This window comes from Dermacentor andersoni, chromosome 9 (assembly GCF_023375885.2).
Source record: "Dermacentor andersoni chromosome 9, qqDerAnde1_hic_scaffold, whole genome shotgun sequence".
In the NCBI taxonomy this organism is placed as follows: domain Eukaryota; kingdom Metazoa; phylum Arthropoda; class Arachnida; order Ixodida; family Ixodidae; genus Dermacentor; species Dermacentor andersoni.
Genome location: NC_092822.1, coordinates 22271030 through 22290714, shown reverse-complemented (window position 1 = coordinate 22290714; position 19685 = coordinate 22271030). Strand labels below are relative to the sequence as shown.

Genomic DNA, 19685 nt, shown 5'->3' with positions numbered 1-19685 from the left:
GAGTTTACAAGGAATTAGTCAGCTCTGGAAAATTCTTGGGAAAAATGGGGAACTTTCACTGCAGTTTCATTGAATTGGGAAAACTGGTGGTATAGAATATGGAATGTGGGATGGCAAGGCTAGTCATTTGCCAGAAGGAAGCGTAGTTTTCAAATGAACCTACGCAATGCGCAAATAAGGGTGTCTTTTTTGCTGGTCCTGCAAGTGTGAGCCAGGCCGGGTGGCTGATATATCATGAAACACATGGATCGATCAAGCTTGATAGAGTATGTCGCCTCGTTCACAGCTCACTGTGGTGGTGGTTGTCAAAAATGATAAACTAGCATAGCAACTTGGCAAGCTATAAACCGCCATTTCTTCCTTGCAATGAACTTCTAGTGCCACAGACTGCTAGTGAATTTTCGTAAGAACGTTTAGCGGAAAAACCGGAAAAACCAGCAATTGAAAAGAGCCATTGTTGTTGACACCTTGAAAAAAATTTATGGGGTAGGAAAGTCCATCTCGGTGCACGTATGTTACCTGGGACTACTCACACAAAATGTTTTACCCGTGGGTGAACTTATCCCCAGCCAGAAAATTCTGCATAGACTGCACTAAATTGCAAGTTGCCACGTGGTAAGTTGTCTGATGTAAAAAGTGTCTCACAAGTTTCACTCCTTTGTCATGCAATAACTTCTTGTCACTGGCATGAAGCTGGGTTGATTTGCCTGCAGTGTGAAATCCTTTTCCACTAGTGGCCTCTGTCTGCAGTTAAATTTGAGCGTAGATCACTTCTCTAAACAGGTGGTGCTGCTAATCTACTGCACCTCGTGAAGATTAATCGAGCCAGGAGTTGCGGCAAGTGAACACTTAGTGAGAAATGGGGAATTTCACTTGCCACATGAGGTTGTGTGCATAGCCACTTACCCGCGATACTATCTCGGGCACATCGCTCAAAGGGTTAGTGCTGCCAGTTTGCTGTCCAAAGCCATACAGATTAGATACGGTGTCTCTGGGGTCAGCTCGCCTTGACGTCGTTTCGTTGTTTACAAAGAGGTACTTGTTTTTTTTACATGCATAGCGCGTTGCCTGAAAACTCAAGGTCAGTTGTTGGGGCTTAATGTCTAAAAGCAACACACGAGCTATGAGAAAGAGGCTCGTTCATTGTAGCCATCTTGATGAGAACCAAGTTTACTCTCCGGAAAATGTGTCTAACTGTAGGCTTTGCGAGTAGCTCCGCGAGTCTTTCTAGTAGCAGAACTGTATTGAGCTTGCTTCAAAATGAAGCTGGAAGCTAGAGATGTGACATAACAGGTATTCACACCATCCTGGAACATGGCTGATGGTTCAAATTGCACTCTAAATCGTCTAAAGTGAGTAGGGCAAGGTTGCTGGAAAAGTCTGCATCCGTGCAGGCCTGGCACCCAGTCTGCTGAATCATTGACCTATGTATTGACCACTCTTACTGGTGCAGATTGTAACCATGAATTCCAGGTCATATTGCCGAAGCCATGGGGAGAAATTTAGTTTTTTTGCAGATTCCATGCCCTGTAACCTTCTTGGAGTCTGTAGCACTTCATGGCTGTACGCCTTGTTGCTCTGAGGGAGGTAAACTTGCATTTTAGGGTAGGAAGTGACATACACAACTTGTAAACAGAAAACATTTTGCCGTTTATTTACAGTCTGTTCCAGCGCATTTTCTAGCTGACATGTCATTTTGCATGTGCATAACAGTGTGCACGAAAACCTCATGAGAACCCGCCATCGCTGAAAGGCCATGATGGGAGGAACCCCATAAGGTTAGGCGGTACTCTTTGGTCATTCGTGGATGCAGGCCGCTTCGTCAATGCTCACCGAGAAGAAGCCTTTCTGCATATTTTATCCTCTTAGCTTTACTACGAGCCTCACACCAGTGTGCTAGCTTCAACAGCTTCACAAAAAATGCAACATGAAGTTAACAGTATAATAAAAAGCGGCTCTGTCATCACATCTCTATCCTCATTTACCTAAATAAAAAAAACGTAACAGTCTCGTCAGCGGTAAAAAACAAACGCAAACTGGAACACAAAAAAAAGTAGAGAAACATGAAGGGAGCTGCAAGCCGGGCAGTCATTCACTCTCTCTCTTATCACAATGCCGGCAATTGTTCACTCTTTCATCATAAGTTATACAATTGCAAAAGCAAGAGAATTAATGCGACAAATAGAAAGGCAAAATAACAACAATGCTGGACTGGTCGTGGATCACAGATTCGTTGCTCAGTAATCTCTGCGCCGTGCAGGTCAGTCCATCTGTCCGTCGGTCACCGACGAGTCCGCACAGTCATCACCACGGTCTATATCTCTAAACTGGTAGAGTCTGGCAGAACCGTTCGATGCGGGCACAGTCCGAAGTTGGTATCGCAGACGCGCTTTGCTCTTCCCTTGCTAAAGCCTTCTCTTTACATGAACTTGGGATGATGCCTTTGGAGGAGGGGAAAACTATATATATATACATCTATATATAGCCCTGTCTTGCATCGATCGTATTATGAATAAGTTAAATAAATTAAAAAAGTGAGAAACAAAAATGAGGGGACGATGGGGAAGTGGGTAAACGGGAGGGGGGGAAGGAGGGGTTGGGCTCACGTGCACCGTCTACTCTAAGTTCCTACTTTGAAAAATATATTACATTTTGCGTGGCAGCTACCGCTATGCGCTTCCAGAAAAAGGTGGAGCAAGTTATCATGGCAGCGTATATTGGCTCGTCCAACAGCGGAATTGATTGAGCCGCTGCTGTTGCCTTGAGCAGACAGCAGCGAGGAAAATAAATTTAATTCAAGTTAAGCCGCTGCCACCCGGGTTTCTTGAGAGTTGCACGTATGCAGCCGTGTCGTTTATTACCGCAAGTCGAGATCAAATGTAGCCTACCCCCTCCCCATGCACAGTACATGTAAAATCGGGGCCTCTTCCGAGCAAACGAAAATGCCGTATCGGGGTGCAGCCGAGGAACAAATGCCTTTGGCCCTGCGGTTCCCGGTGGCGGAACATACTGGGGCGCGGACGTTTAAACAGTAGGATGAAGAGCGGGCGAGGGGAAATTGTGCTAGACTAATGGGCACTAAAGTCGCTCCCGCCGCTTTTTGAAACTGTCTTCAGCACTGTCTAAAGGCTTGCGCCCCCCCCCCCCCCCCCCCCCTCCCGCGATGGCTTGGTGTTGCACGTTGCCAGCGGTATCAGTCCAGGAGAACGCGTGCACTTGGAAAAGGAGGAGACACCACACGCGAGGAAGACCCCCTTCCCGTCGACTAGGCTGATGATGAGTGGCGGTCCACGTGAAGCGCGTCGTCGCGTGCCATTGTCATCGTTGCTGCTGCCCGAGAGATCGGTTGACCGGGGGCGGCTCTGCTGCTGCCCGCTGGTCAGCAGGCTCGCCAGAGGGGTCCTCCTCGTCAGCTGGGGTGCTTGCCGACGAAGAGGAGCTGCCGCAGCTTGTCCACCTCGCTGCGCAGCATGGTGAGCTCGGTGCGCAGCTGCAGGTTCTCCTGCTCCAGATAGAGCACCCGCAGCGCCGTCTGCTGCTCCTTGATGCGGCGCAGCTCGCGCGAGCGCTTGGCCGACTCGTTGTTGCGCTTGCGGCGCTCCCAGTACGCCTCGTCCTTGCACTCGGCCGGGATGGGCTGCGGGGACTTCTTGGGGTGCGCGCCGGTCAGGCTGGCCACGCTCATGGCGGCCGCCGCGCTGGACGCCAGCAGCAGGGACGACGAGGGCGTCGGGCTCTGCGACAGCGGCGGAGACGGCGAGGGTCGCGACGCCGCCAGGGACATGTCCAGCGCTGCCACGGGACTGTCGTCCGACAAGTCAGACTCGGCTGCTGTAGAGAAAAAAAAAAGAAGAAAAAAGCCACGTTTAAAGCCAAGCTTTTAACGGCACTCCGCGGTCGTCGCGCGCGTACAAAGGAAGAAGCCGATGCATTGACTGTGATACCATCGGCTGGAGCCGGCGCCTTCACAAAAAGGTGCGGAGGAGAGCCCATCACCAACGGAGAATCTTGCCACGTCATCTGGCTAGCATCGGGTCATCGAGCACTATAGGCGCAAGATATAACAGGGTATGCTAACGGTCAATGCTACCTTGTAACGCTATCGCGAATAGTAAAATGCGCTTGCGCTGGTGAAGCAACAGTACTGGGTGAAGAGGTGGATGGGGGACGGACTTGTTTACGTACTCCGGTTCTCGAGTGCTGCGAGATCACTCGGGAAAGTTCCGATGCGTTGGCGAACCCCCGCGGTTCAATGCGTGAAGACGGGGGAGGAAGAGAGAGTGGTCTGAGGTAAAAGGCCGCTGACAAAACGAAGCGAGGACAGACGGGATATAGAGACAAAGAAGGGCGAGGGGGGGTAGGTAGGAAGAGAAGGCGTCTCGTCAGCGCGCGGTCAACATGGCGTCATGCGATAGCGCGAAAAAAGGAAACCGAAACGGCCCGCCGTCACGGATTCCCGGCAGTCGGGCGGTAATTCCCCTTCCCGCTGGAAGAGACTCCCATTACATCACCGCGTCGCAACGCAGCTCGGGGCGTGTAACGCCTGCGTTATCGGCGAACGGGAAGTGCCTCCGTCGCTGCATTGCTTACGCCTGGCGCCTTGCCGTGCAATATCGGCGTGCCTGCGGAAAGAACTGCTGGCGCGATAGCTCGATTCTCTCTTTCGTTAAATGTAATCAGGAAGCACCGTTGCATCGTGGTGGTTTCCGTTTAAAAAAAAAAAGAATATATAACATCGCGGCGAGAATTGTGAGCTTTTGCCTACCCATGAACAGTGTCGTCGCCGGCCGTTCTCGCCCGTGTGTTCGGCGAAGGTCTCCTCGCGCGTCGGCGATCCGCAAATCCGCAACAGCTCCGAAGGCACGCGTGGACGCGTTCAATGTGGAATTTCAGCTTGGGAGGCGGACGTCACCGAGCGAGTGCGGTCCCTCACCTCGCACCCCCAACTGCCGAGAAAGACGTCCCCACGCAAAAAGGTCCTGGACCGCTAGCGATCGTGTGAACCCCAGATGTGCGGAAGCGTTGACCTCCGGCGCCTTTTTATTTCTATGCGCAGTGTCGAGGCGTGGGCGCGCGCGCGCGTTATGACGATAACGGACTCCGGTGCGCGAACTTATTAATCGCAATCTTTCTCTCTCCTTCATCCTCTCCGTTGGCGTTTGCATTCCCCTTTCGCTAAGAGGGCGCGAAACCTTCTTGGCATGACGTCACCCCAGCGTTTCGAACGTTCGTCGCAGCCTCTGACATTTCTTCCCTGCGAGCGCACAAGCCGCGCAAGTGCTTAGTCGTGCGAATAGAGCGCGTGACGTAATCGCGCGAGCTCGCTCGCCCGCCTGCCTGGTACCCCTCCCCCGGATAGCGGGCTGATGACGGGTGCGGTTTTGGGGCGAGCTCGTGCTGTCTCGTTGTAAGCCACCACTCGTAACTCCCGCTGCCTGCTGGGACTCCAGTCCCGATTGGACCACCGCCACTGCGGTGGCCGATCATCGTCATCATCATCATCCCGTGGCGATCCCTCTCGGCGCGCTCTTTCGCCTCGTTGCGCCACGGACGCGAAACCGGGCGAAATCGACGCGTGATTTCCGCAGGCGCGGCTGCCGGAGCAAGTTCGCGACCGATTGAGTCACACACACAAGCCGCCGCCGGCGCCGCTCCTTTACCGCCGTTCTGCGCGAGCATGTGCTCCTCGGCTTGCGTGTGTCGGCGCCGCGGATTCTCGGAAGAGCGACCGGCGCAAAATAACGTCCGGTGCCGGCGCCTAGGCAAGACGACGCAACGCGGGTGCGCGAGAAGAAGCCTTCCCTCCTCCTCCTCCGCGTCGCTCTGGCGACCTTCGTTTATTTTGATCGGTCATCGCTTCACGTCCCCCTCTTGTGTGTCCCTCTCTTCAACCCCGCCCGCGCCAACCTTTGCGACGTTTTGCGGGGGGGGGCGCTGCTTCGTCTTTTTCACAGTGTGAATAACCGGCCCGGGTCGCGTGCTTGTGGTTTTGTCGGAGCGAGCGGGTTGGTTGATGACGAGGTGTGCGCCGTGGCGCGTGTACCGGGAAAAACGGCGACGGTGGGTCGGTGGTAAAATACGCCGAACCGGCGCTCGCGTGACGTGTCAACCGGAACGCGCGCGCCCGATGACGAATATCTTATTATTGCGGCGTTGACGCGTTCTTGCGCAAGCATAGAGGGGCCCGCGCGCCCTGTCGGAAACGCGAAAAGCAAACGCAAGAACAATCGTTGCGTCGCTGCGTTCTTCCTTTTCGTGCGCGGCCGTGTTACGGGGCGAAACTGTAAACAAGCCGCGCGGCGCGGTGCCGCCCGTCTGCTATTTATGCACTGAGCGCGCCTGCGGCGAACAAAAGCATTTCGTCATCGTGTAGGGCCGCGCCGCCTCCGCGTAAGCGGCCTCGAATGATATTCTTCGGATTGATCGGCGTCGGACGTTTTTTTTTTTTTTTTTTTTTTTTGCGCTGGTCCTAAGCGCAATCCGGCGTTCTCTCATGGGGAAGTTAAAAAAATAAGCGTCGGCCAGAGATTGCGCAATACAAATAAAAAGCAACTTCGACGTGCCCGGAGTTTGTCGTAAACAAGTGTCGGAACCCACCTTCCTATTGCGGCAGCGCTTTGTTTGAAACTGATTGTTTTGACTGTAGGGAAAGAAAACAAAATCGCCCTTAGTATAATGATCGCGAACAAGCACAGTGGCAAGAAGGTGCGATTTGAAGCCCTGGGTAAACGAGTTGGTTTTTTTTTTTTTTTTTTTTCGCGGTAAACAGATGGCGCTGGCAAACCATATAGGCTCTGCTCTCATATCTCCTCCCCATCTTCGTGGGCACGCTGGGAAAGAAAGAAACGTTTCGCAAACGAGAACCGCGACGTGACGCAAGATCTGTCCCTGGAATCTCCCAAATCGCCTCAGCGCCCGGTCCAGTCGACTCATCTAGAAAAACAGAGCGAGCGAGAAAGAGAGAGAGAGAGAGGAGCGGTCCGCGCCGCCGAATCGATTCGACTCCGTGGTGAATAAGTTTTTACGGTGAGCCGTCGATAGTGATTCAGCGAAGAGTCACAGCGCCCTGCAAGAGAGGTTACGCGGCATTCGCGGTGTCTAACACCCCTCCCGGTTTCTCGGAGTGAGCTGTCCAGTTGGGCAGTCGCGTAATCGATAAAGAAAAAAAGAAAAGAATCCACGGGCTATCATATTGACCGCCGTTGTGCTACAGTGTCGCAAGGCCTCTTTCTTTCTTTCGCAATTCCGTCGCAGACCTTGGCATTCGTAACGCGTCCGGATTCCACTTCAGAGCGGGAGCTTTCAAGCTCCTAACTAGCAAGCTCACTCCCCCCCCCCCTCGTTTTTTTTTTTTTTAACTGTCGTTGCGGTTTAGCAGGACATCTTATGTCGTTGCGCATTCGCTGTGTAACTTCTCGCAGAGGCAACTTAAACGCCGCCGATTTTAACAGCAAGGAAAGAGGGGAGGCAAAATTATCGTCGCTTGGTTAGCAAGGCAGCTCGCCGCGGACGATTAAAAAAAGGCAAGCACGACAATCCGCGTCGTCACCCGTTTGAACCCTCCCGACCATAACGCAATCACACACGTGTCGTGGGCGGAGCCGAACTGCGCACTGTCAACAGCCTGGCGTCGACGGCAGCGTTGCGCAGTCTTGGGTCACTGCGCTAACGCACGCGCCAATACGGATTGACCCTGTGCGCTTGCTTGCCCGCTTTGCGCGCGTGTATCCGGTGCGATGTGCAGTAACACACGCACAGACACACACTGCGCACACACACAAGCAGTTTCCCGCCTGCGTAGCGTTTCTTTGTATTTCTGTTTCCCGGTCGGCGTCCGAGTTAAAGTGAGGCGTCGAACGATAACGACGACGCAGTCGAAACCAGTGCTAACTAGGAACAGCACCGAAGGCTCCCTCCCGGAACGGAGGAGAGGGAGGGCACCGCGGAAATTTTTCGTCAACATGTTGCGACACACACACACACACACACACACACACACACACACACACACACACACACACACACACACACACACACACACCACGGAACCGCGGCTGCGCCCCCCCCCCCTTCCCCGGGCCCGAACCTCGGAGCAGCAAAACAAAGTTCGCGACGGTCTCGCGAGGCGAGCCGAGAAATTCCGGGAGGGGTCCTTCGGGAGAGTAGAACGGTTGGTTGTTCGAAGTCGCCGCACTTTAATGAAACGAGATTTCGCGCGGGCCCAGACTTCGGAAAAACAAGTCCGCGGAGTTTTCGAGAAAAACCGCGGTATAAACAGCACGATGAACCCCAGTGGCGGTCATAAACAACGTGTTCTGCGTGAAACGAACAACAACAAAAATGTCTGCGCGCGCTGGGTTGGAGGTTGAGGGATAATGGATGAAATAGGAAGGAGGTGAGGTTCGCGGAGCACGGTGGGGGGTGACTTCTCGCCGATTAATAAACACAAAAAGGAGATATCAAAGTCCACAAACGTAACGAACCTTGGCAGAGGGGCGTCCTTCCGAGAGGCATCTCCCGTCCCCAGATCAGGTGCGGCTGTTCGAGAATGTGTACGGGCCCCATGTCTCCCGGTGATTCAGGCCCGTGCTGGAGCGGCGGCGGGCTGGGCGAGTAAGGACGATCGGTAGCCAGCAGTAGCAGCGGCGTCGTGAGAGTTGCTCGCTTCAACGGAGAGCCGCGGAGGGACGGCGACCATCAGCCGACGCGTACAGGGCGCGGAATAAACACCGGGCGGGAGAGCGTCGTCCGTTTGGCTTTCCGCGAGGGTGGCAAGGGCACCGACTGGCGTGAGCCTACGGAGCGCCGATCGTTTCAACGATGCGCAATCGGTGACTGATTCGTCCACGCATGAGACCCTCCTCCTTCTCGCGCTCTCCTCGCTGTGTTGTGTGTGCTGCGTGTGTACGTCTGCTCGACGACCTCCCATGGGGAGCTGCGCTCCCTAGGAGCGCGTTCCCTAGGTCGTCTGCTCGTGCGCGCCCCACTGGAATCTCCTGCGGCGCGCCGCGCTGCGTCGCTAGTTCGCCGACTCGCCGCGAACGCGCGGCGTGCGTTTTGCTGGCGCTGCTGTTCAACCTCTCTTGTCGCGCGGCCGCGCCGCCGGAGCGGTTTCCAGTGGAGAGCCAGGTAGATGCGGACAGAAGCAGTTCGCGATATCTTAATCACCGAGGGGGAATGGGTTGCTTATGTGGGTGTAGACAGGACTTCCTTGTAAAGACAGAAAAATGCTCTTGACATGTGCAGCACGCCACTTTGCGTTCCACGTATGTCGCACTTCTGTAAGAATCGTTCATGATCTCTCCATCTTGCGTCTGGTAAACGCTCTCGCACGCTACGCGCAGTACCACCTATTACATAACCTTTATTAAATCCGTAAGCATTTTAATGTTCACCCAACTAAATGAAACCGACCGTCCGTCCGTCCGTCCGTCCGTCCGTCACGTAGGACGATCGCTTTCAATATAGAGCCCGCAGCAGCGAGCGACTTTACCTCCGTGCCGCTTGTCGCTTCAACGCGAACGAAGCGGCGAGAACACAGCGCTGGCGAAGCTCTCAGCACACGCCGAAACCCTGCCCCTTTCACAGATTGCTTTCAGGATATGGGCTCGTGCGTCTTCAACGGGAAGTGGCGATGAACACAGCTCACACGAAGCTATCAGCACTGGCCGCACTCAGTCCCCGCCGCAGGTCGCGTTCGAGATTGGGCCCGCGCCGCCGCCGCTGGTCCACGGTGATGCCTTATCTTTTATTACATTTATTACTGAAATGTATCGCGTTTATTAAAAGGTGTATCGCACCCCCCCCCCCCCCCTATGTAATACCCTCTCCTTGAAGGCCTTTATGGGTAACGTGAATGAATAAATAAATAATGGTTCGACGCGGATTGATAAGGCGCTAAAGAGTGATAACGGCACATAATGATCGGAACGTCATCAGCGCACCTTGCACCGCCTCCTGCAGCACTTTGCTTGCGTTATCAATGCACCTTGCGCCGCCGTTCTCACCAGTTCGTGTCGCCACAGCGCTGTCGTTTGTACTGGCCGGATAAAGTTTCATAACATTGAAAATGACACCGAGCTGCGCGGGGATGAGCAAGTGGCTCAGTACGTACGCATACGTAGACAACTCCAAGAGGAGTTTACGCGTGGAATGCTTCCTCATTTCGCCCGCGTGACCTCTACTTTGCTGATCGAACCGCACGAAGTTGCTTCATTATTTCCTACTGTTGGAATGATATGATATTCAGTTTCTTATTTGTCTTCTTTGACTTTGTGGTGGTTACGAAACACGAGAGTCGGCGCCCATAATAGCAACGTTACTTCTATTTTCACATCGGAAACTACTTCCTGGCGTAATATAAGCGAATATTTACAGTCTGAACAGAGTGCTACGCTGACAAATCTATTGCCACGGAGTGTAGCTCGCGCTCGACAATTGTCCGGCGACAATGTGTCTGTGACGTTTGCCTTTCGCCGTCCCTGAATTGGGAAGCCAGGCTTATGAATCAAACATATTGTAAGGATTACCGAAATCGTAGACTCGTTTTGTAACGCTTGAAACAGCGGAGAGATCTGACGACGTGACACTTCCTTGCAGCAGAGCGCACTCTGTTTTCTTTTTTCTTTTTTGCCATCCTTCGTGACATTTCGGATGATTTCCACGTTGCGTGGGCGGCTGTAGCTTGTTTTCGGTATGATTGATTTCGCGCAAATCGTAGCGGGAGAAAGAATGAAAAAAAAAGAGATAAAGCAAAGAAGAGAAAAGATTACTGCGACTCGGGTGTTTCGACACAGATGTGCGTGCAGAAAATGTGCGTGCAGAAAATGTGCGCAGCACGGATGTGTATGTGTGTAGGTGCGCGTCGGCGATCTGCTGCAGCTGTGGGCATATGTTAGACGTATGACATGGCCATAGCTTTCTACAAGATTTCTCGTATAGTGCCTACGGAAGCTGTAAGTACGATGGTAGACCCGCCTCTGGACCTGGACAGCTAGGCCGCCAATGGAAACTGACCCTCGCAACGTTTAACACCCGAACCCTCTCGAGTGAAGCTATAGCCTAGCAGAACTCTTTAAGGAACTGTCAGGCATTGTTTGGGATATCGTTGGCCTTAGTGAGGTTAGAAGAACTGGTGAGACTTGTACAGTGGCTAACAAACGGCCACGTCCTCTGCTATAGAGGACTGCCAGATAAGAAGCAGTTCTGAGTAGGATTCCTAATCCATAAGGACATAGCGGGCAACAATTCTACTGCATTAATGAGCGGGTAGCAGTAGTCGTAATAAAGTTGAATAGGAGGTGTAGAATAAAAGTAGTACAAACCTACGCTCCACCCTCCAGTCACGATGAAGAAGGAATAGAACAATTTTATGAAGATGTTGAATTAGCGATGCGAAAAGTGCAAACTCAGTATACTGTAGTCATGGGCGACTTAAATGCAAAAGTGGGGGAAAAGCAGGCTGGTGAACAAGCAATTGGCAACTACGGCGTGGATTCTAGGGACACTGGAGGAGAGATCTTGGTAGAATTCGCGGAAAGGAATAGGGTAGGAATAATGAGCAACTTCTTCAGGAAGCGTTGGAACAAAAAGTCGTCATGGAAAAGCCCTAATGGTGAAACAAGAAATGAAATTGATTTCGTACTTTCTTCTGATTCCAGCATAGTGCAGGATGTAGAAGTGTTAGGTAAGGTAAAGGTGCAGTGATCAAAGGTTAGTGAGGGCTAGGATTCACCTCAATTTGAAAAGAGTAAAATTGGTCAAGAAGAAACAGGCCAACTTAGAGGCAGTAAGGGTAAAAGCAGACAAATTCAGGCTGGTACTTGCAATCAAACATGCAGCCTTAGAACAGAGAGATGAAGATGACATAGATGCGATGAATGAAACCGTAACTAGGCACCAAGGCAACCAGTAGGTAAGCTCTCCCAAGTAACTAATGACCTAATGAAGAAACGGCAATGAATGAAAGTGTCCAACTCAAGCGATAAGATAGAATTCGCGGAGCAGTGAGAAATGATCAAAAAAGAGAGAGAAAAAAAAGGGGGGGGGGGCGGTATTCGAAATTATAACATGAGACAGACTCAGGAAGCATCAAAAAATGGACTCAGCCTGAAAACAGTGAGAAGGAAACTAGGCATCGGACAAACCAAGATGTATGCACTGAAAGATAGGCAGGGTAATTTTATCAGTAATCTCGAATCTCGAACATATAGCAATAGCAGCGGAAGAATTCTATTCTTCCCAAAGAAGCCACGATACCGCTATTCGAAGTAGTAATGGACAGGTTACAGAGGCTCCTTCTATAACTAGCGATAGTTAAGAAGTTAGAAGGGCCTTGCAAGACGTGAAATGGGGAAAAGTAGCAGAAGAAGATGGTCTACCAGTTGATTTAATCAAAGATGGTAGAGACATAATGCTTGAAAAACAAGCGGCCCTTTATACGAACTGTCTGTCGACTTCAAGGGTCCCAGATAACTGGAAGAATGCCAACTTTATACTAATCCACAGAAAGGGGACGCTAAAGAGTTGAAAAATTATAGGCCCATTAGCTTACTTCCAATATTATATAAAATATTCACCAAGAAAATCTTCAATAGAATAAGGGCAACACTGGACGTTAGTCAACCAAGGGAACAGGCAGATTTCAGGAAGAGATAATTTACAATGGATCGCATCCATGTCATGAATAAGGTAATCGAGAAATACACAGAGTACAATCAGCCTCTCTATATGGCTTTCATAGATTAAGAAAAGGCATTTGATTCGGTCGAGATACCATCATTCATAGAGGCATTACGTAATTAAGGAGTACAGGACGCTTACGTAAATATCTTAAAAAAAGTATCTGCAGAGATTCCACGGGTACCTTAATTCTCCACAAGAAAAGTAGGAAAGTACCGATAAAGAAAGGGCTCAGACGTGGCGACAGAATCTCTCCAATGCTATTCACTGCTTGCTTGGAAGCAGTATTCAAGCTATTAAACTGGGAAGGCTTAGGAGTAAGGATTAACGGCGAATATCTCAGCAACCTTCGATTTGTAGATGACATTGTCCTGTTCGGCAACACTGGGGACGAGTTACAACAGATGATTGAGGACCTGAACAGAGAGAGTATAAGAGTGAGGTTGGGGAAGGTGAATATGCAGAAGACAAAGATAATGATCAATATCTGGACAAGGGAACAAGAGTTCAAGATCGCCAGTCAGCCTCTAGAGTTTGTGAAGGAGTACGTTTATCTAAGTCAATTACTCACAGGGGGGAACTCTGATCATGAGAAGGAAATTCGCAGATGAATAAAAATGGCTTGGGGTGCATTCGGTAGACATTGTCAGATCCTGACTGGAAGCTTACCATTATCATTAAAAAGAAACGTTTACAATCAATGCATTCTACCGGTGCTGACATATGGGGCAGAAACTTGGAGACTGACAAAGAAGCTCGAAAACAAGTTACGGACCGCACGAAGGGCGATGGAACGAAGAATGTTAGGCGTGACGTTAAGAGACAGCAAGAGAGCGGTGGTGGATCAGAGAGCAAAAAGGGATAGCTGATATTTAATTGACATTAAAAGAAATGAAATGGAGCTGGCAGGTCATGTAACGCGTAGGTGAGATATCTGGTGGACCGTTAGGGTTACAGAATGGGTGCGCAGAAAGGGAAGCGCAGTCGAGAACGGTAGAAGACTAGGTGGAGTGTTGAAATTAAGAAATTCGCAGGCGCTAGCTGGAATCGGTTGGCGCATGACAGGTAATTGGAGCTCGCAGGACAGGTAATTGGAGAGGCCTTCGTCCTGTAGTGGACATAAAATATTCTTATGATGATGTTGTTGATGATGATGATGAAGCACACCTCTGAGGAAAAGTATGCGTGCGACAGACTCGCCGAAAAAAAAAAAAAGACTGAATTTCTTGGCAAATGAGACGGACGAACTTAAATTGACAAGTGCACCGGAAACTACGCCATGCGAAGTTTCGACTGCGCAGTTCTATATTTTCAAGTTACGTCCACGGGAGAAGAAAATTTGCTTCATCGCCGAATCTCGTGGTCCGCCTACTTCAGCTTACGGGGGCACATTCGTGGATTTCACTAAAACATTTCGTCCTCCTTGCTTCAAACGACATTGTGACACTGTGCAAATTGATCGTTCTTAAAGGAAATATTCCATTATAAATGCGACGTGACACATCGAGACTCGGAGACGTATCGCCTTCGTGCGTTTTTAAAACTATGATAGCTTGAAAATTTAGGCAGATGGGTATGGATATTTTTATTGCGATAGCGATGGCGTCTTAACCTGCTTTGGGAAAGGAGTTGCAGGGAAGAGAAGTTTAAATACAGCAACAGACGTCTGGAGCCACGAGCACTATAACATTCTACATGTACTACTCATTGCTATGGTGTAGCTGAACGATCGCGCTTATTTTCCTTTAGGTAATTTTAGTAACAAACTCTGTGCTGACGACGTGGCCTCCGAGGTCGCGCAGCCGCGATCTCGAAGGCCACGGTCACGGCCGGCGCCGGCGGTTGCAGCTCCTGCTACTGAATGGACAAGCAAGGAAGCGAGGCCTGCGAGCTCCCGTAGTGGTGAGCTCCGTGACCGGGAAGCCCCGTGCGGTTGGGCGCGTAAAGGAAGGCGGGCCGTTGCCTGGGCCTAGGGACGACCGGTACCCAGGTCTTGAGGAGAGGAGCGGTCTTTGCTCGGGCGAAGGAGGGCAGTTGGGAGGGGAGAGGGGTACCCTTTGCGCAATGTCGTCGCCGCGCGCGCGCGCGGCCGTGCCCCTCTGTGCGCTGGTGGTAAACAGTTCGATTTGCGTCATCCCGTGCGTGCGTGCGCCCCCGCCCTTTCCACCATTCCTCTCTCTTTCCACATTTCCTCCTCCCGCCCACATCTCACCGTTTATTCGCGCCGCGCTCGTCGTCGAAGACGGCGAAGAGTAGCGTTAAAAAAAAGAAAGGTCGGCTGGCTAGGCTGCTGTGTACTTTGTACGTATTTGTATGTCTGGTTGTCAGGGAAGCCAGCGGAGAAATAGCCGCCGACCATTGCGAGAGAAAGGGACGACGGGTGAGGATAAGCGCGGAAAAGAGACGAAAGGTAACAAAATCCAGAACGAGCGTTGCGAGAGATGGCGTGCGTGCGTGCGTGTGTGCGTGTGTGTGCTCGCGCAGTGGTCTTCTCTTCGTTCTCAGCATGGGTGCTCTCATGCTCTCCATCTGAACTGCAGTATTTTGAGACGGTTGAGGAGGAAGAGGAGCGAAGAGGCGATATGCATTTTCTTTTTGGCGAGGCGGACCTCGGCGCGTGGAAAGGGTTGAATCTCCCCGCCCTCTTAGTTGAAGCGAAAGGGCTCTTGGATTCGGTCGCGTTTTCTTTTTTTTTCGTCGAATTCGGCAAGCGGAGAGAGCGGTGTCGCGGCCTGCTGCTTCGTCGGAGAAGGGAAGAAAGAGAGAGAGAAGCGGCGCGCAGTTGCAGGGGCGGAGGTCGTAAGCACCGAGAAAACACAGCGGCGACTGCACTGCGCCTCGGGAGTGATACTTGCGGAGAGAGAGAAAAAAAAAAAACAGATATATAAAGAGGACCGATAAAATGTCAGCGACGCTCTCCGTCTCTCGCTCGCGCGCTCCGTTCGGGGTGAGTGTATTGCCCCAAGATTGTTGACCGCAGCGTTGCTTGCACGGCGACGACGATCGGCGGTTAGTCGCGGTCGCCGTTCGATTGGTCGCTGCCCGATGCTGCCCATTTTTGATTTTGGTTCCCTGGTGACGAGATACATCGCCGGAGTGACAGCACGAGTGGACTGTGGTTTTTCGTTTTTGACATAGTCGCATTTATTCATGCATTTATTGTTTTTGCCACACTGTTACATTATGCAAATAGTTTTCTTCGTATATATATCCTCTCTCCTGCCTCTCTTTCCTTCAACCCTCTCCGCCACTGTTGACCAGCCGTTCAGGTGTCAGCAGATACGTGGCTAGACAGTTACTGCGCGGTCAGCAGTAATTCTCCTGTGCCTTTCTTTTCTGCATATTTTAATAAAAACAGAGCACTTACCATCTCTGCTACTGCCCGATTATACCTTTCGAGATAACAAAACTGAGCTGTTGCGGTCATCGCTGTGGTACAACATAGCGCGCTCGTTGTGTCCGGACCAGCCGCCGCGTCGCTGTGCGCGTTGTGCTTTCTTGAGCATGAGGTCGCCGGCTCAATTGCGCGATCGAGGCGGTATGCAAAAAAAAAAAAAAAAAGAGAGAAAACCGCTCGTGCGCTCAGATCGAAGTTCGAGTTAAAGAACCCCATGTGGTCGAAATGAACCTCGAACCTCCCTCCCCCCTGCATCTCTCGTAGCCATTGTGGCGGCGTTAAAAGCTCAGTGATTTAATTTGTCTCCGAACAGTGCAGCCATGCGGCGTTATTGTTCAATCGCTAGCACTCGCGAGTCGAGTCTGTATATCGTGCCCGGAGCGACCTAAGAGTAGAGCGTCGACGGTTGGGCGTTGTTTACACAGTAGCGCGAAAGCATGCGGACGGCGAAGGAAGCAGAAGGGACGAAGCACGGTGAAAGGAGCAGACGAGACACAGTACGGCGAAAGGAGCAGACGGGACAAGTACAGCATGGTGAAAGGAGCAGACGGGACACAGCACGGCGAAAGGAACAGACGGGACAAGTACAGCATGGTGAAAGGAGCAGACGGGACACAGCACGGCGAAAGGAACAGACGGGACAAGTACAGCATGGTGAAAGGAGCAGACGGGACACAGCACGGCGAAAGGAACAGACGGGACAAGTACAGCATGGTGAAAGGAGCAGACGGGACACAGCACGGCGAAAGGAACAGACGGGACAAGTACAGCATGGTGAAAGGAGCAGACGGGACACAGCACGGCGAAAGGAACAGACGGGACAAGTACAGCATGGTGAAAGGAGCAGACGGGACACAGCACGGCGAAAGGAACAGACGGGACAAGTACAGCATGGTGAAAGGAGCAGACGGGACACAGCACGGCGAAAGGAACAGACGGGACAAGTACAGCATGGTGAAAGGAGCAGACGGGACACAGCACGGCGAAAGGAACAGACGGGACAAGTACAGCATGGTGAAAGGAGCAGACGGGACACAGCACGGCGAAAGGAACAGACAGGACAAGTACAGCATGGTGAAAGGAGCAGACGGGACACAGCACGGCGAAAGGAACAGACAGGACAAGTACAGCATGGTGAAAGGAGCAGACGGGACACAGCACGGCGAAAGGAACAGACGGGACAAGTACAGCATGGTGAAAGGAGCAGACGGGACACAGCACGGCGAAAGGAACAGACGGGACAAGTACAGCATGGTGAAAGGAGCAGACGGGACACAGCACGGCGAAAGGAACAGACAGGACAAGTACAGCATGGTGAAAGGAGCAGACGGGACACAGCACGGCGAAAGGAACAGACGGGACAAGTACAGCATGGTGAAAGGAGCAGACGGGACACAGCACGGCGAAAGGAACAGACGGGACAAGTACAGCATGGTGAAAGGAGCAGACGGGACACAGCACGGCGAAAGGAACAGACGGGACAAGTACAGCATGGTGAAAGGAGCAGACGGGACACAGCACGGCGAAAGGAACAGACGGGACAAGTACAGCATGGTGAAAGGAGCAGACGGTACACAGCACGACGAAAGGAGCAGACGGGACACAGCACGGCGAAAGGAGCGGACGGGACACAGCACGGCGAAAGGAGCAGACGGGACACATCGCTGTGTGTGTCCCTAGCGGACCAGTCTGTACTTTTGAACTTCACTTTGGCGTTGCTTGTCGTGTTAAAATATCTACACGTCTCTTGAATCAAAAGGTGCGGTCGCCATAACTGCTCCCATCGTTCTTTTAAATCGCGCGCCTACGAGTATTGAAAATAGAAACCATCGACGATGATCGCCAATGCAAGGCTGTAGCCGGACGCTTCTAGAAAGCTCTTCACTTATTTTCCACATAGAATCTGAAACACAAGTAGGAGGTCGACGCGCGGTTCATTCGCCGCACCTGCGTGCCGTCGCATGTTCGGGGTCGCGATGCGAATTCGCAACAGAGTGAAAAAAAAAAAAGAAAATGGAATCCGGCGCTTGTGCATGGTTGCACAACTTCCTCTATACCGATACGCTTTAGTTACAAGGTGTGGTCTCTCGGGAGTCCGGTGGAGTTATGTTGGACTCGAAAATCATCGGCATGTACCCTTCCAAAATGTTCGCAGTGGTGTGCGTCAGAGGGCAGCGCCGAAAAAAAGAAAAAGAAAGCCAGTGCATATACAGCGCAAGATTGAAGCCTAAATAACTCGAAGCTTGTTTTAGTTAGCGAGGATAGCATCCATGACGCGAGCACAGCAAACATTGGGCGCAGAACTCGTCACCCAGCTGTATCAGTTAGCTGTCTGTGTAACGACTATCGAGGGCGACGCTTGTCGAAGGAAGTATGTCGATGAGAGTTATGTGCGGGTAAGACATAATATGTAAGTACGCTTAAGGTTTATGCACTGGTGTCACAGTGTCACGTGCCCATTCCGGCCCGGATTATTGGCCAATAATGGGCGCATATTCAGTGACCCAAGTTGCTGTCTATTGGGCGATAAAGCTCACTTACGCACTTGCGTAAGTATATATGGTTTGGTGCATGCACCACACCCTGGGAGAGGACAGGCAAATGAATCTTCCCGTTGAAAGGCGCTTTGTCAGTGGCCTTGTGGCACCCTGACTCGGGAGGGAGTCTGAATTGTTAACGCTGTACGGCGGCAAAAGAAAGAAGAAGAAAAGTACAGATGAAAGAGCGTCTGCAGCAGCACCGAGCAGAATGTTTATCGGTACCTCTGGCGATAAGAGTCGCCTTGTTTGTTTGAGCCGGCGGCGAGCTTGAGAGGATTTTTTTGCAAACCGTAGCGATTCTTACCTGACGTACCTGCCGCTGCAATCCGCCCCCCTTGCTGTTAGGTGCGGCGCGGCCTGCTCAGAAAAGGAACTACCACACCATGCATGCACTCTTACTCATCGCACCGGATGTTCCTGTATATTTCTTTTTCTGTAATCCTCATTTTTGACAATAGTTCCCGAGAGAGAGAGAGATGGAGAGAGAGAAACTCACAATTGAAGAAGTGCCACAAGTATACTTACGGCGGTAGTGGAATGAATAGCGGAGGGTAAAGAAATGCTCGACCGCCACAAATACCAGGACCAAGTATGCAGGACCGCTCGGCGGGAAACCGGAAAATGTTGGATTGCAGAGTACTCGATCGAATGTGACCGATATCATTGTGCGTGTCGGGTAATTTGTGGCAGTGCCCTCCAAGCTATCTGTATATAATGGCGGCGTTGACACGTCCGAACAAAGCATACAAGAACCTGGGAGAGAACGATTGAGTTTGCAGCGGACGCACTGGCGCAGTTGTTCGGAGCAACAGTCTCGAAGTGCTGCGATTGTTTTATTTAGGGAAGTGATTGCCTTATAGGGAACGTTGTCTTGAGGTGAGGATTTACTCAGGCGTATACCGCATGTAAGCCCTGCGACATCCGCGAACCTAAAGCGTGTTCTTTATGACAACAGCTTCATATATAGTGCTAGGGAACATGCTAGATGGATATTTGATTGAACTACCGATCGATCGACGTGCTTGCGCTTACCGTCTTAAATCAATGTCGATACTTTCAGACGCTCT

At 51.5% G+C, this 19685-nt stretch overlaps 2 protein-coding genes across 5 annotated transcripts in view; one reads left to right on the top strand and one right to left on the bottom strand.

The window, feature by feature from the left end:
• mon2 (Mon2 homolog, regulator of endosome-to-Golgi trafficking) overlaps window positions 1-19685 on the top strand; it is a 215939-nt gene that overhangs the window by 56908 nt on the left and 139346 nt on the right. The window lies entirely within an intron of this gene.
• On the bottom strand, window positions 1627-8893 carry LOC126527258 (uncharacterized). 2 transcript variants are annotated; one of them, XM_050175015.3, is made up of 2 exons: window positions 8484-8893; window positions 1627-3831 (listed from the first exon to the last, which is right to left on the bottom strand). In XM_050175015.3, exons 1-2 carry the CDS (start codon window positions 8563-8565, stop codon window positions 3410-3412), a joined length of 504 nt encoding a protein of 167 aa, XP_050030972.1. In that variant the 5' UTR covers window positions 8566-8893; the 3' UTR covers window positions 1627-3409. The 2 variants fall into 2 exon arrangements, with proteins under 2 accessions (XP_050030972.1, XP_050030974.1); XM_050175017.3 differs by lacking the exon at window positions 8484-8893 and adding an exon at window positions 4766-5384.